This window comes from Lithobates pipiens, unplaced genomic scaffold, assembly GCF_037356315.1.
Source record: "Lithobates pipiens isolate NorthernLeopardFrog02 unplaced genomic scaffold, aLitPip1_a1.2 Scaffold_18, whole genome shotgun sequence".
Taxonomy (NCBI): Eukaryota; Metazoa; Chordata; class Amphibia; order Anura; family Ranidae; genus Lithobates; species Lithobates pipiens.
In genome coordinates, this window is record NW_027507758.1 from 483,376,850 (window position 1) to 483,394,204 (window position 17,355).

Below are 17,355 nucleotides of genomic sequence, written 5' to 3' on the forward strand. Positions count from 1 at the left end.
AAGAGGGTGGGCCGCAACGTGATTTCTGAGGCACCGCCCCCCTCTTAATAAATGGTAAAAAAAAATCAAATAGTAACTATATAAAAGTTAACTTCAATTAAAATAACCTATTATGATCACTACATAATTAATTACACTAAAAAATACAAATGATAAATTTATTGAGATACACACCAGGTAATAATTCCTATTGGCATATCTAAAGGGCAATGAATATATACACACAGACTATGAGGAGGGGTCAGTAAAAAAAGGGGGAAGCAAGAAGAGGAGATATACTGTTAGTTGCGAGTATAAGTATCATAGAATTGTGTTGACTTCTATCTCCTTGTTCAAACCCCCAGGCGCCAGAAAATTCAAGGTAAAGATCCAGTAGGTTTCCCTACGGCGTAACCTCTGGAACCTTTCAGCCTGGGAGTCACAAGGAAGGATAGATTCCAACACCCAGACTTTTAACCCTTCAGTGGATTTATTATGGACATGAAGGAAGTGCCTAGGGGTGCTATGTTCATTTGATCCCTTTTCAATAAGTCTCTCATAGGGGCAAGTCAAACAATATATAACAAATTCTGTTGAGCAAATGTAGAATTGCTTGATATATATGATAGCTTTTACGTGAATTATCTTTAAAACTCTTCTGGTGGTGTTGGATGAAGTGGCGCATTTTACATCTAATTTTTTTTACACTGAAACATACCCGTCAGATTGCAAAAGGTGTGTGTTTTTTGTTTTTTTTTAACCACCCCTCCTCATAGTCTGTGTCCATTGCCCTTTAGATATGCTGATGGGAATTATTACCTGGTGTGTAATTTATAATTTTTATTTTGTCGTGTAATTATGTAGTGATCATAGGTTGTTTTATTTGATGTCAACTTTTATATTGTTGTTATTTGATTTTTTTTTACGATTTCTTATTAAAGTGGTTGTAAACCCTTACAACCAACTTTGACCTACAGGTAAGCCTAGATTAAGGCTTACCTGTAGGTCCAAGAAATATCTCCTAAACCTATACGGTTTAGGAGATATTTGCCCGAAAACGGGCACCGCTGTCTACGGCGCATGCAGGCCGCAGATCGCGATATGCCGCAAGTGTCGGCTCCCGTGTGCATGCGCGGGAGTGACGTCATCACTGCTCCAGCGAATCACAGCGCTGCAGCAGTGAGACCCAGAAGTCGCTCCGGGATCCATGGCAGCGGCGGACAGGAAGACTGAGGACCTCGGGGGCTCGTTCTCAGGTAAGTTATTCATAATGAGCTAGTATGCTATGCGTACTAGCTCATTATGCCTTTGCCTTGCAGGGTGTGTTTTTTTTTTTTTTTTTTTTTTTTTTTTTTTAGCCTTTACTTCCTCTTTAAACACTATCATAGATGTGTTACTATGCAGCCATTCAATCAGATCAGATGATGTTTTTTATCATTTTTAAGGATTATTTATAATTGTGCCCATTTTCCTTTATTCTATTTAATATACTTTTTAGCTCATTGCCCACTGTGCTATAGGTACACTTGTGCCATGCTATGAGAGCTATATATGTTGGAGACTTGATTACAGCTAAAAAAGGTGGCCAGTTTAGCCCTGTTGACTGGACAACTAGCCAAGCCCAGTCTCTGTACTGATTGGGTGTTTTTTGTTTTATTCTGTCCTGACTGTATAAAGTTTCTCCTTTAGAGGGTGGCCGGTTTGCCTGAAGAAGGAGGCAGCGCTTTAAATGCGTTGCGGCCTGCCCTCTTAATGATTTGGTCTCTTGCTAGCTCTGTGAGAGCAGGTGTGAGAGCTGGAGACGCTACTGGTTATACACCTCCATATGGCAGGTCTGAGCCTATCGCCATAGTGGTCTTCTCATCCCTCGTGACAGCTGACTGCTTGATTGGTGATCCACATACACACTGTGTGAAGCTTGCAAGATACCTTTATGTAAGTGTATCTGAATAAATTGTTACTTGCTTTTACTATCACACTGACCCAGGCGCCCTCTTTCTGTTGTTTTTATAGATGTGGTGGCTGCACTTATTTTTCTATTTTTATCCTTTTCACCTCTTGATTCAGCCAGTAAGTCTGTTATTGTTTCCCAACTTCCTTTCACAGACCAAGCTGTCCCAACAAGAGTGGCAGTTAGAGGGTTGAGACTCAAGACTGCCTTGAAAGCATAACTAAATCCACTGACTTAGCAGTTTTCCAAAAAAGTTACAAGGCTGCATTCACACCTGAGCGTTTTCAGCTCGTAAAACGCCTGAAAAATGCCCAACAAGCAAAATCCCATTTATTTCAGCGGCACCTGTTCACATCATCATCTTCTTTGGGGCAGATTACAAGCATTTTCTACATTTTGCGTTGTTGACCTGAACAAAATTGCGGTAAAAAAAACATGGCAAAAACGGGACTTTGAAAGGCTCAGGTGTAATTGCAGCCTAAAGCATACCTAGAGCTATAACTACCAAGCCATCGAATGGCTTGTATCATAACTTGTATCATAACTGATCACATGTGCAGCACAATGGCAACTGCAGATCAAACAGAGGCTAAAGCTGGCCATACACTAATGCCGCGTACACATGATCGGAATTTTGGTTGGAAAAAACTCTGATCTTTTTCCTGATGGAATTCCGACTGGATTTTGCTCAAGCTGTCTTGCATACACACAGTCATACCAAATTCCAACCATCAAGAAAGCGGTGACATACAACACGTACGAAGGGACTAGAAAAAGGAAGTTCAATAGCCAGTAGCCAATGGCTTCCGTCTCGTAGTTGAATCTGAGCATGCGTGAGTTTTTGCACGTCGGAATTGCATACACACAATCGGAATTTCCGATAGAAACTTTTTCCGTCGGAAAAATTGAGAACCTGCTCTCAATCTTTTGCTGGCGGAAATTCGGCTAACAAAATTCTGAGGGAGCATTCACACGGTCTCATTTTCTGACAAAAAGCTCTTATCGGTCTTTTGCTGCCCGAAATTCAGACCGTGTGTACTCGGTATAAGAGTTATGACCAACTGTTTGTGCGAATATTTGTATGAAAATTCTCAGTACATTTGATGACTCAATGAATGTTGTTAAAGTGTTTTAAATATTAATTTGCTTGTAAAAATCGATTTTGGAATTAATGGACTTTTCCAAATGAAAACACTGTTAGAAATAAATTTGATCCCACTAATGATTAGAAAATTGAAACACACATTCTTAAAGTGAAAATTGTATTACTGTATGGCTAGATTAAGATGACAGCTTTTTTGGCTATGAAGGATAGGAGGGTTTAGTTCCGCTTTAGGGCTGATTCAGCCCATCTTGACGCATCCAAGTGCGATCCCGTACAGCACATTTTCGGCAGCCCATTAACTTCATTGGGCTGCTGAACATGCAGGAATGTGCATAAAGTACAGCAGGCACGAATTTTAAAATTGCAACAATAACCCTCAGTATTGATGTCAGGGAATGTATAAATAATCCACAACATTAGTGGCAGTGCTGGTAACCTATCCCCCCCTCACCCCAAACTGGGCCTCGGTAGTAGTGCTGTTTAACCCCCACTCCCTATTGATGGGAAATGGTAGTGCCTTTTACATTGACACCCCTACATTCCCAGCTGCATTGGTGGTCAGTGCAATGTTATAGAATAAAGGGTCCGATCGGGTCCGGCTGAAAAAGGGGACTGCTGGACCTGATTGGACCTCGCATGTAAAAGGGGCCTAAAGGTCTCGGGTCGGTCAGACTGTGCATGCACTTTCTTTTTTAATTGTATTTTAGGTTGAAACAGGGTGCCCTGTGAATCTAGTTGTTGAATTTCTAGTTCTAAACATGAGCTTGTGCCGTCTTTCTCACTTTGAAAGTTTATGGGCAAGCCCTTGTTTGTCTTTCCAGAGCCACCATGTGCTCTAGGGTTCCAAACCTTTAGCAAACAGCTCCTTCCGAAGAAATTGCTCACACCTTCTACCTTCTCCCTCCGTTGGGTTTGTTGGTTCTTAGCTGACCTTAATCAGTTTTTTTTTTCTCTTAAATATACTAAATCCCCCCACCTCTACTCTTTACAGGTGTTTACTCCCTTCCGGAAACTGATCCTTAGTGCGGAAAATAGAAAGGACATGGAGGAATGGATGGCGGCGCTCAAGTCTGCTCAAAACCGAGAGCTCTTTGAGGTAGTAACCTGTATATCCAGTGCGAACTATGTGGTGTTTTGCTGCTAGGAAGAAGATTTTAGGTGATATTGGGATCAACCTGGGAGGGACATGTGCCCTTTGTATTCATTATTGTAGGGAGGGGTAAAATGACAGAGCAGTATTTCTCTGTCCGAGGAAGTCTTACATGCTGCTTTCTATATATAGAATGTGGGACAAAACTTGCCGACTTACCTGTCAGATTTGTTATCACTGGAAGTTACGAAAAGCATTTGCAAGTTTTGTTCTGCACTTTCAACTTTTTTTTTTTTTTCTCTTGTGCAGAGAAACAATCAGGAAATAGTTTTACCTCCTAAGTTTAGGGTAGTGTCACTTCTCCTGTCATTTGCATAACAATCCCTGATAGGCAGCACTGCTTAAGGCAGTATTTAGACCTGCTGTGCCTGCGTGTACACACTTCTTTACCTGCACGAGCTACGGCTTTATGTTTTTCTTTTTTTCTCATGTTTCCAGTCTGCCCAGTACAGTGTGGACCACTTCTCCGGAATGCACAACTGGTATGCCTGCTCCCATGCTCGACCCACCTACTGCAATGTGTGCCGTGAAGCTCTCTCCGGGGTCACCTCCCATGGACTCTCCTGTGAAGGTATGTGGAAGGAGACCTACGGAAATCCCATATGTAGTGCTGTGCAACCTTTAGCTGGTTTCTGTTTGGAGATCGTTAAACCTAAAACTTGTATATTTGTTTTTTGTGTGTATTTCTATGTGTGTGTGTGTATATGTGTATATATATATATATATATATATATATATATATATATTCAAGATATCAAAAGCTGATTAACAAACTAGTGGAGAGAAAAATAGAGCAACCAAAGGAAACAAATGATTAGGCAGTGCAGATAATATCCATGGTGGTTATTCCACCTGCTGTAAGCCAAGTGTACTAATCTCCAAGCCACTATGCTGCATTTCCAGATTGTGGTCTCGCTGTTTGAGCTTTCCCAGGATCTTACATTCATAATATTAAGACATTACGATATGTCAAACCTGAAGTGCAGTTTGACTTCCCTTGAGCATTAAGATGACATACAGGTATTAAAAATGTACCATAAAACGGTTACATGGACTGTTAAGCACCGTTCAGTTAATTATAGCTAGCATTAATATATAATTTGTACTGTATCTGTTAGTTTCTTTAATGAGTCATCTATTGCCACAGGGCAGGGCAGGGATTCCATACTATTTACTAAAGCCCCCTTACCTTTACTGAAGATGAAATGTTTACTTTGTTATTATGATAATGTATTTGGACAGAGTACCCTGACAACACTGAGGCAGCTTACATTGCTGTATACCTGCTGTAGACTGGTTATGTTTGTGGTGGCTCTTATCTTGAAGTAATATATTGGAGGAAGATAAAAACATTTTAAAGCAGGGCTGTCCAACCTTTTGACCTTCCTGGGCCACATTGGGAGAAGATGATTTGTCTTGGACCACACATAAAGTACATGAACAATATGGACTGCTGATGAGCAGAAAAAGTCGGGTAGATTACAAGCTAACAATCACTGATATAGATAATGTACCTATGGGTAATAAAATTTAATTTTTTGTTAAATATTTTTTATTTTACCACTGGCCCCTTCGGAAGATTTACCCTCTTTATGAAAAGGCAATTTTTTGCGATACAGCACTGCGTTACTTTAACTGACTATTGCGTGGTCATGCGACGCTGTACCCAAATAAAACTTTTGTATTTTTTCCCCCACAAATAGTTTTCTTTTTTTGACGTTTGATCACCACTGCGTTTTTTTTTTCCCCGCTATAAACAAAGCCAACAAAAAAAAAGAATATTTTTTACTTTCTGCTAAAAACATATCAAACAAACCAACAAAATGAAAAAAAAAATCAAATGTTTCATCAATTTAGGCCAATTTCTGCTACATATTTCTGTTTAAAGAAAATCGCAGTAAGCGTATATTGATTGATTGGTTTGCGCAAAAGTTATAGCATCTACATACTGTGGGATATTTTATTTTTATTTATTTATCTATTTTTATTTTTACTAGCAATCAGCAACAGTCGGGACACTGACACTTTCTGGGCACCAGTGACACGAATACAGTGATCAGTGCTAAAAATATGCACTGACATTGGCTGGGAAGGGGTTAAATGGGTGATCAAACGGTTAACTGTGTGCCTAACCAGTGTTTGTGCACTGTGTGGGAGGTGCTTTTACTAGGGGAAAGCATTGATCCATATTCCTGCTTCGCGGGCGATCTGCTTTGTTTACATAAGCAGATCGCCATTCTGGCTCTCTGCCTAATGATCGGTGGGAGCTGGCAGACATCGAGTCCGCGGTACCCGCAGATCAGCCCCTGCTGTGTCTTATCACAGTGTGAGTGGGTCACCGGCGGCGCGCATGAGCTCCCCTGACCCGGAAGTGTGATCCGGCGCAGAGCGGCCACCCTGCCACACTATATGTTTGGTGAGGAGGTCTATGAGTGGATAAAGGTAAAAGAGGACAGCATAAAACGAGTGCGGTTTCTGACAATGTTTTTCATAACTAACACGTCAATATCTGGTATGATGGATGTAGTAGCAATTCTCAATGAATTCTTGAGGTACTCAGATATTTTGGTTATAATTTTGCCCTTGATATGCTGCATCCTTGAACATAGTTGCCCACAAATATAGATGCTGCTGAAAACTGATGACATGGATAAAGTGAGAATGTGACGAGAGGGAGATTTTTCTTTGGGAAGATAAAACTTCTAAAAGTCCAGTAAAAATTGTTAAATTTCTCTTCGGGTGCATGTGTTTGCTAAGCGTAAATGCATTTCTACAAAAAAATCCCCCAGAAATCAACATTTTTAGGTAAGTTTACAATTTTGTGTTGGGTGGCGATCATGGCTGTCTTGGGCTGCAGGTTGGACATCCCTGTTTTAAAGTAAAATAACAAAAATACATCCAAATTTCTGAAAGAAGTCTGCTTTTTAGTTTTAGACCAATAGTATTGCATAACACAACAGCGGCTCAGTGGTCATTGTTGACGTCTTAAGCTGGCCAGAGAAGGATCGAAATTCGGCTGCTTTTGTGCGGACCGGACAAATTTAGATCAGTCTATGGCCAGTCCTGTTTGAGAGGAGTCAATCTACCGATCGACTGCTCAGGAATGGGCTTGCTGGAAAACTTTAGTTTGATCAGCACTGATTAGTGTCTTCTCACAGTGGAGGAGTCCAGCTGACTCCTCCACTGTCAGAAAGCAATGACACAGCGGGGAGGACTCTTGCATCCATCTTGAATGTGTGAATGGGGGAATCCATTCAATTTTTTACATTCAGCACACTGGCTCAAGGAGAAAAATGAGCCATGTATATCCGGCTTTACAGCATTAGGTTCCTGCAGACCAGGGCCATACCTCCATGTGGTTTGTGTGGGTTACCTCCTGGATGCTGCAGTTTGTTCCTGACATCCAAAAACACATGGGTACTGGGTTGCTGTCTGCGCCCCCATTAGGGAAATGTACCCTCTCTATTTGTCCTGTTTACCATTATCATTGAAAGTGAAATAAAAAAACAAAACTCCAAATGTTGGGTTGTCCCCAGATAACTAATAGGACCCTTCATTGTAATGTACATGATGTATGTTTTTGACCCTTCATTGTAATGTACATTATTTATGTTTCTTTATTTTTAATATTGGTATTCATTAACATGCGTGCTAAAATACCACCAGTATTAGTATATCCAATGGCAGTCACTGCAGAGAGGATCTCAGCTGCTTATCAGTGGTAAGAGAAGCTCACCTCTTTAGAGCTGTCATAAAGAGATATGGGGCTTATTTACTAAAACTGGAAAGAGCAAAATCTAGTGCAGCTTCTAACTTAAGTTTGTTCAATTCATCTTTGCCCAAAAAAAAAAACTGGAAGTTGATTGGTTACTATGCAGAGCTGCACCAAATTTTGCACTCTCCAGTTTTAGTAAATTGACCCCATAGCCACTATATGGAAGCAAAACACAAAGGGGGCCTATACTACTCCATAATCCACAGAGCAGGAAGTCAAGTCCCATCAAAGTCACTGACTTCAAGTTCACAGTCCTTTTATGACAAATGTATTTCAATTTCTTTGGCACTGATAATTAAAGCAAACACTTGTATAAATAATAAAATTTCTCCTAAAAAATTGAAAAAAAATTGCGATACAAAAGGCCACCAAACCTGATAAAGTTTTATAATCAAAAATCCATGCAAACACTCCTTCATAAAGATTTGCGCGTAATGTGTCAGATTGGATTATCGTCCTAAAATTTCCACCACGATACAAAAGTCCTCCAAACGTGACAAAGTCACAATTAAAAATCCATGTGAACTGTGTGGCTGTATTGCTGGATCTGTAGTTTATTTAGCAAAGACTGGTAAATCAGCCAGGCGTCAGCCACTCAGCTTCTCACCTCTCCCAGCTTCAGCACAAGCGGAGATCCACTACAAGGCAATCGAACTAGTGTATCTCTGTTGTACTGAAGCTGGGAGAGTTGAGGAGCTGAGTGGCCAGCGGCTGGCAGATTTACTGGTCTCTGCTAAACTACTGATCCAGCAATACAACTACACAGGTGGACGAGTACTAGCCTAAATATGGAACAAATGTAAAGCCGGTTATATATGGAGCCATTTTATTTCCTGCAATCATGGAAAGAAAATCGCTTGATTCCCCCATCAACACAGTGTTGATGGGGGAATCCCTACCACGGAGCCATTGTGTTCTATTGTTATAGCTGCTAGAAGTAATCTCTGTGTTCTGCGGGCAGGGGCGGCTCCCCCATCTCCCTGCCGGGAGAACTCGATGGGGGTTATTTACTAAAGACAAAGCCACTTGAAATTGCACTGAAAGTGCACTTGGAAGTAAAGTCGCTGTAGACCCAAGGGGGACTGCCAGAAAATATTTTTTTTTTGCGGGCAATTTATCGGGAAAAGGGCTGGCGTTGGCGCTTCAATCATCATGGCACCATGGTTGATATGGTGTCAGGATGATTGAAGTGCATTATTTCTATTATTACATTGCTATATAAAATTTAAATGGTTCAACTCACCATAATGCAGAATCAGTGAGTCACTTGCCACCGTCGCCTGCCACCAGATGCGGATTGTCACTTGTCACGTTGCCTGCCACACATTGCGGATTGTCACACCTTACGGATTGTCACTTGCCACACATTGTGAATTGTCGCTTGCCACATCACCTACCACACCTTGCAGATTGTTACTTGCCACATCACCTGCCACACCTTGCGGATTGTCACTTGCCACATCACCTGCCACACCTTGCGGATTGTCACTTGCCGCGTCACCTGCCACACCTTGCGGATTGTCACTTGCCACGTCACCTGCCACACCTTGCGGATTGTCACTTGCCACACCTTGCAGATTGTCACTTGCCACGTCACCTGCCACACCTTGCGGATTGTCACTTGCCACGTCACCTGCCACACCTTGCGGATTGTCACTTGCCACGTCACCTGCCACACCTTGCGGATTGTCACTTGCCACGTCACCTGCCACACTTTGCGGATTGTCACTTGCCACATCACCTGCCACACTTTGCAGATTGTCACTTGCCAGGTCACCTTTCACACTGGGGAGTCAGTAAATACCTGAAAACTGCCTCAGTTGTGGAAATCAGCACACATTTCATATTTTCACTTGAATGGTGCTTATACCCTTCTATATAGCAGTTTAAAGACAGAGTTCAGTCACAGCCCCATTTTTTCCCCCACCAAGCCCTGACAGCACGACCACTCTCCTCTTTTGTTCACAGACATGCACTCCTTCCAACGTGCGGTGTGCAAACTCCATCCCATGCCCTTCGCACCCGCCCCTCCCCTCACACACTGCTCAGAGGGCGGAGGGGACCCGGAAATTACTCGCTGCTTTGCGCTGCATGGTGTTATGGGTCCAGCGTTACATGCTTCTATTGGAGTGTCACTTATCATGGTGGCTCCGTGACTGACTCCATGATGTCACTCGTTGCTAGACTCCAGCCAGCCCAGGCGCTAGCAATGAGTGCAGGGTTGCCATGCTAGCGGCGCAGCTCCACCCACCTCCAGGCACCTCCTGGTCCCAGTGCTTCAGATTTAAACACTAGAGTCTCTCTCTCTGCCACTGATGAGAGTGAGAGAGAGACTCGGGCAGTGCAGTGCTGCAGCCTGCAAATGACTGTGACCAGGTGGTGTGACAATCATGTCAGTGTGATATTTTCGGGGGGGGGGGGGCAATTGCCCTGTTGCCCTTCCCCCCTTGATCCGCCCCTGCTTCAGATTTACAGCGACTGCACTTCCAATTGCATTTCAAGTGCACTTGGCACTTGTAGTTTGTACTTGTAGTTTGCACTCGTAGTGCAAAGTGGCTTTGCCTTTTGTAATTAACCCCCAATAGCGTCTGCAAAGGGATTCTCCCATCTACCCTCACTGTATTGATGGGGAAATTGAGCGATTTTTCTTTCCATGGTTGCAGGAAAGAAAATCACTCCATCTATGGCCAACTTTAATCTTAATCTTAGGATGAGCATATGAAAGCCAAAAAGAAGCGCACAGAGGGGGTTATTTACTAAAGGGAAATCCACTTTGCACTGAAAGTGCACTTGGAAGTGAAGTCGCTGTAGATCTGAGGGGCACATGCAAGGAAAATAAAAAACAGCATTTTAGCTTGCACATGATTGGATGATAAAATCAGCAGAGCTTCCACTCATTTCTGATCTACCCCTTAGATTTAGAGTGAATTCACTTCCAAGTGCACTTGCAGGGCAAAGTGGATTTGCCTTTCGTAAATAATCACCATAGTGTGCTACTATTTAAATAACTTTATTGAGCAACATTAAAAAAAATATACTGACAAAAGCTCAGAAGAAGCAAAAAAAACAAAAGGACAACTGTGTAGCTGTATTGCTGGATCAGTAGTTTAGCAGAGACTGGTAAATCTGCCATAGTTTACATGGATTTTTGATTGCGATCTTGTCACGTTTGAAAGGACTTTTGTATGGTAATGGAAATTTTAGGACGATACACCATTGGACTACATGCATATCTTTTATAAAGGTGTGTTTACATGGATTTTTGATTATAAAACGTTGTATATATAACGTATATAATGTTTGGAGGCTGGGTATCAATTTTTTTGTTTTCACTTCTTTTTTAAGAGCAATTTTATTGTTTACACGTGTGTTTGCTTTAATTATCAGAGCTAAATTGAGATTTATTTATCATAAAGAACTGCGCACTTGAAGTCGGTGACTTTGATGAGGATTAAGGAGTAGTATAGGCCCCCTTTGTATTTTGTTTCCATATAGTGGCTATGGGGTTGATTTACTAAAACTGGAGAGTGCACAATCTGGTGCAGCTCTGCATAGAAACCAATCAGCTTCCAGGTTTTATTTTCAAAGCTTAATTGAATAAACTGTAGTTAGAAGCTGATTGGCTACTATACACAACTGCACCAGATTTTGCACTCTGCCAGTAGCACCAGAAATATATGATCTCTGTCCAGGAATTTGTTCCCTTTGGAGGCAGCTGCTATGAACAAAGTGCTGTTCCGTCAATGAAAGTGACCCTGTTTTTCTAGCAAAGAATTCTGCCAGCCAGCTAAAAAATTAATTTTTTTTTTTTATTTTTTTTTGCGTTTTCCAGATCACACATATACAGAACAATTACTGTTGATTTATATTATTAACATTTGATCTGATCTGAAGCTATAGAAATAGTATGCTTAGTTTTAAAGCTTCCAGGCACAACCAAAAATGTAGATTCACAACAAACGGGTTTAGTAAAGTTGTGCATCAATCAACCTTTTCATTTTTTATAATGTAGTTTATGGGAAAAAAACAGGCTGTATATGTGGTTTACAGAACTTTGCCATGGCTGACAACACGGTAACAGTTTATTACATGTTTGAAGACTCTGCTATGAGATAACAAATACATTGCTTTTCATACTGAGCTGCGAGAATGAAGATTTCACTCCCGCATGTCAGTCCTGATTTCAGCCGCGGTTTCGCAGACATCTGTGCGGGTGTCTGCACAGATGTCAATGGAAATTGCACCTTGAAATTGCAAAAAGTAGTACAGTAACTACTTTTTGAATTCGGTGCGGCACCGCAAATGCAGCTAAGCACTGAATTAGGACGGTGCCACTGCCGGCAATTGCCGCTGATTTGACATGTCAAAACGCACAAGTGGGAACCAGGGCTAAAACTGAGTTCCACCCACATTTTGCAGTCCTCACCATACAGCAGTAATGTGTGCAGTAATTACAAATTAGATTTTTTATTTTTTTTGATCACTTACTCTATTCATTCTTTATTCCATTTTAACTCCCCCCCCACCCCCCCACCTCACGGCCATGGCCGTGCATGTCATTTCTGGCTTTGCAATGTCTCCTGGGAGATGTGTGTCATCAATCCCAGGAGACAACAGGCCTCTTCCTGCGCTACGCCCTACACGCGTGAGATCGGGAGGTCCATGCTTGGTAGCCAGCAACACCTGATCCCGGAACAGACTCCAAGTGGGCTTCACATGCCCACAGTGAAGATGGAAGCACTCTGCGTAACAGAAAACAAATGTGAGCAACTAAAAAATATGAGAATTGAGCGGCGATTTTGTTAATCACACACATTAAAGTATTTAATGTGGTTAAACATAACGGATTACCAAAGAAAATGAAAAATTCTGGTGGAACTCCGCTTTATATTGCTTAGTAAAATGTGCAGATAAAATTATGCAGCTTGGATTGGGCTAATTCCAGTGGCTAGATAAATGCTGTCTGAGGTTATTTGATTAGTTATCAGGAAAATCTCTCTTGATATATTTAGTACTGACCAAAAGAAAGTCATTCCATGTCAGGTCTGAGGATGTAATGATGTAGTAAATTTAAGGCATCATTTGCACCGTTTAAGCCCCTTTCACACGGGGCGGATCAGTGCTGATCCGCCCCGTGGATGTCCGCTTGCTCAGCGGGGATCGCCGGAGCGATCTCCGCTGAGCAGAAGATGGCGGGTCTGTCTCTGCACACTGCGCAGGGACAGACCTGTCACAGCGCCGATCTCCCCTATGGGAGATCGGATGACGACGGACCGCAGTGTCCACTGTCACCCGATCCGATCCGATCCTCCGTCACACTTTTTCGGATCGGAGTGGGTCGGATGTCAGCGGACATGTCACCGCTGACATCCGACGCTCCATAGACCCCTATGGAGCATCCGTTCAGGTCCGCCTGAAAAACTGACAGGCGGACCTGAACGGATCGTCCGTGTGAAAGGGGCCTTACAATGTTATTGCCACATATGAATTGCAGTCCTTGGAGATCTTATACCCGGTTTAAAGCAGTGACTGTCAAAGGACTATGATAGGTCATATATCTTCTTATAAACGGTGTGCTTATCAAGTCTGATGGTGTCATTTTGTGGATTTTTATATTACTCAGATTTTGTAATAAAACCTGACTTTGTGACATCTGATTTTCCTTTTTTTTTTTTTTACTTTGTATGCAGTGTGCAAGTTTAAGTCTCACAAGCGGTGTGCCGTGAGAGCTACAAACAACTGCAAATGGACTACTTTGGCCTCAATTGGGAAAGACATCATAGAGGATGAGGATGGGGTTAGTATGCCTTAACAAGAGGCAGTGTGTCTGACTTACTTTTCTCATGGCACATTGAAGTTTACACGGTTTAATAAAGCCTGTGCTAAAGAAAGATTTTTACTGTGTTTGGCCTCTACAGGTATCAATGCCACACCAGTGGTTGGAGGGGAACCTGCCTGTCAGTGCCAAGTGTACGGTATGCGAGAAGACTTGTGGCAGTGTGCTGCGCCTACAAGACTGGCAGTGTCTGTGGTGCAAAGCAGCGGTAAGACACCAACTAAACCATCCTTTCTCAAACAATAAAAAATGTTTTCAGTTATAATCACAAAATTATCAGTAATAATTATAAAGTTAGTTATTGAAAACCCTCACTTTGTAAAACAATCCAAAAATAGAAATGAAAGGCAAAACATCTTTGTATAGCTATTTAAAAAAACTTTATGAATACTTTTTTCCCCTTTTTTAAAAGTGATCACATTTCCTCTGTTCTCAGCTAAAGAGCTCATAGAGCTGGAGGGGAAGAAGCAGCAGCAGCACACTGATCTTTCCAGTGAAAGGCTGTGTGCAGGTAGTGTGTGTAATGATAAGTCTGATCATTGGAGGAGAGCAGGCTGAGTTCTCAGCATAGCTAGAGAACTGACCATGCTGTGCTTTCATGCTTAGTGTGGTCCGTTTTTAATAGGAACGCAGAGGGACTGGCAGGAACACCAGAGATTTCGCACAGGAAGCAATATAAAGAGAACAGGATACTTTTTTCATGGTGCAGCAGGAATATATCGGGAATATGGAATTTTTTTTTTTTTTTTTTCAAACACTTTAAAATGAAAAGTAATAATACTGTCCAGAAAAGAAGCAAAAGACAGTCCCTTATGTCAGTGGTCATTGGATAAGTGCCTTCTTATATTAGTGGTCAGTGATAAGAATGCCATGCTTATAGACTGCTAAAAACCAGCAGCATGCTACTGACTCCACCAAGGCATGCTGACCCTTTGAACTATGCAGGCTCTATCAGATTAGAGCTCAGTTTCCCACCTTTCAAGGAACCTCTGGAAACTTCTGGAGGAACACAAGGAACTCTGGTAAGGAATGGCTGTACTTGGCCATGTAAGAATTTTCTTTGATTGGGATGAGCAAGCTGTGTTCTGGCTCATCCGTGGGGCTTTAAAATGTGGCCGCCTTTTTATATTGCTGTTCTTTATTTAGCATTCTAAATACTAGTTACTATGTTTTCAATTAAAAGGGAGTGGTCACAGTTCTGGACAGCCCCGTGCTCTTCATAAATATTTTTGCTGATTCATTATAAAATTCCCTGAGGCTGTATTGAATGAAATATGATTTTGTGACAGTCAAATATTCCTTCTAAATTCTCTATTAATAAGCATGTACTACTTGTTTTCCCTATTTGGATCTAGCATAACTTACTTATCCCCTCAGGGTTGTTTGCTCCTAAGCCTGGAGGGCCAGGAATGCCCCCTTCCTCTTTTTTTTTTTTTGCCCTTTACAAAGTGTGTGTAAAGGCTTATTTTTTTTATTTATTTTTTTAAAGAATAAATGTGTTATACTTGCCTGCTCTATGCAATGGTGTTACACAGAGCGGCCTCAAACCTCCTCTTCCGGGGTTCCCATCGGCGCTCCATGTTCTTCCCATTCTCAGTGCAGCACCATAGGAAGCTGCTTCCTATGGGGACACACCTGCATGACACAGAGCATGGCTCACCCTCACCCCCTGCTCTCTGCTCACAGGATTGATTGACAGCAGCAGGAGCCAATGGCTCCCATTGCTGCCTCTCTGTCCTGTGAGGAGCGAGAGACCATGGCTGCTGCAGATGGGCACAGCACTGTATTGATATAGGACTGGTGAGTTTAAAGTTTAGAGGGAGCAATACTTCCACTGGAACATGTTTTTACCTTAAAGTGAATGTTTTTAATTAAGGCTTGCACCTTGTACTGTTTTAGGATTTCATGTCATCTGTGCCCAGTCTTGTCATGAAAAGTTAATCCAGCTCTGAGCAGTCCTCTTATCTTTTTTCAGTGAGATAAAAACTGACACACAGAGAAATAGGAGTCCATTTCTCCCCCTTGCTTTGACTGACAGGTGATTTTTTTTATCTCATGCAGGAGCCTGAGAGAGGCATTCTGTGTACTTCAGATCCCCTCCTCCTCTCTTCTCCAGCTCTCCCAGGATTGGCTTCTCCACACCTCAGCATGATTAGGCATGCTGAAGTCATGTGACTTTTCTGGGTTTTTACTGGATGTTAGTGATCATAGCAGAAGTTCAGTGTAAGAAATACACAGGAGAAAATGCATGTTGACAAGGGGAGTGTAGAGGTGGGCAGGGAGTCTACTGAAATCACGACTCCACCCGCCGTTCTCCAGACAACAGACCCACCCACAGAATCTACAGTTTTTCGGGTTTCATAACGGGCAGGGGGGAGACATTTGAGACGGGTAAGGATACATGCAGGAGGCATGTATATCCTTATAGATAACCACTATGGCAGTAGTTTAGAAAGGATGAGAGTGGGTTTGCATCCACTTTAATGCAAGGAATGCTTTAAGGTAAAAAAATCTTCTGCCTTTAGTTTAACATAATCCTGCCCATTTGCCATGTGCTACCATAGGGATTATTGGCCTTACTTGGCAAATGCACCCTGGATTTCTATTATTCCCTATTGCAGTGTTTGAGACATACACAAGGTTATGAATATGCTCATATATGCAATATATTTCCTCTTTCATTTTTGCTGGGTTGTCCTCTACAAACATGCACCCCTAGCGAATCCAGTGTTGTGTCTAAACCTACAGTTTCTCTGCTGATTACCTAGTCTTGTGTGGCCATCTTCCCCTCATACGTCATCTGAGGGGCGACTGCCTTTACCTGGTTCTTGCAGCTGGCCTGCACTGTGAACAGCCTTGGAGCAACATCAGGGAGCTGGCTGCAAGAAGAGACGGATGTCCTCCTTATAAAGTGTCGTGGTGCATTGAAATTCCATTTTCACATAGATCAGAATCCCGGGAGGTTTAAAATAAATAAATAAAAAGATTAAAAAAAAATAATAATCAAAAGTGGTTGGGGAAGGGTAAACGTACATTTTTAAACTTGTGCTCTGGAGTATGTGGTTTTCCAGGCTTGAAAACATTGTCCCGCTCTGTGTATATAAAAATTTATATATATATATATATATATATATATATATATATATATATATATATATATATATATATATATATAATATAATATAATATAATATAATTTTTTTTACATTTGCATAAAGTGCTGAGAACCACTGAATAATTCAGTGTGTAAAGTAACAAACTCACCATTATTGTACTACTACAAATATGTGGTTTGTACTGCTATTAAACATCAGGGGCCTCAAATTCAAATAAATTAAGATGCAAATGTTGCTTTAATCAGCTAAATGTATCAATTGATTGTGGCCTATTACATGACTTTTAAATTTTTATGTAATTTTATAATCAAAGCCTGTACTGGAAATCTGCAGCCACTGGCATTAACCAGTAGATTTGTTTTGTGTAAGAACATTTGGGCTCTTCTGAGTCTATATAAGTCTATGCCCTTTTTTTTTTCTCCTACTCCCCCCCCCCCCCCCCA

The 17,355-nt window shown here is 41.7% G+C and overlaps 1 protein-coding gene across 5 annotated transcripts in view; it reads left to right on the forward strand.

Moving 5' to 3' along the window:
• Positions 1-17,355, forward strand: part of DGKD (diacylglycerol kinase delta) — a 151,796-nt gene that overhangs the window by 83,661 nt on the left and 50,780 nt on the right. For all 5 annotated transcript variants that reach the window (XM_077488441.1, XM_077488442.1, XM_077488443.1 and 2 more), the window contains exons 4-7: positions 4,027-4,131; positions 4,624-4,756; positions 13,651-13,757; positions 13,879-14,004. In XM_077488441.1, coding sequence (XP_077344567.1) covers positions 4,027-4,131; positions 4,624-4,756; positions 13,651-13,757; positions 13,879-14,004 — 471 coding nt within the window. The remainder of the gene's footprint in view (positions 1-4,026; positions 4,132-4,623; positions 4,757-13,650; positions 13,758-13,878; positions 14,005-17,355) is intronic.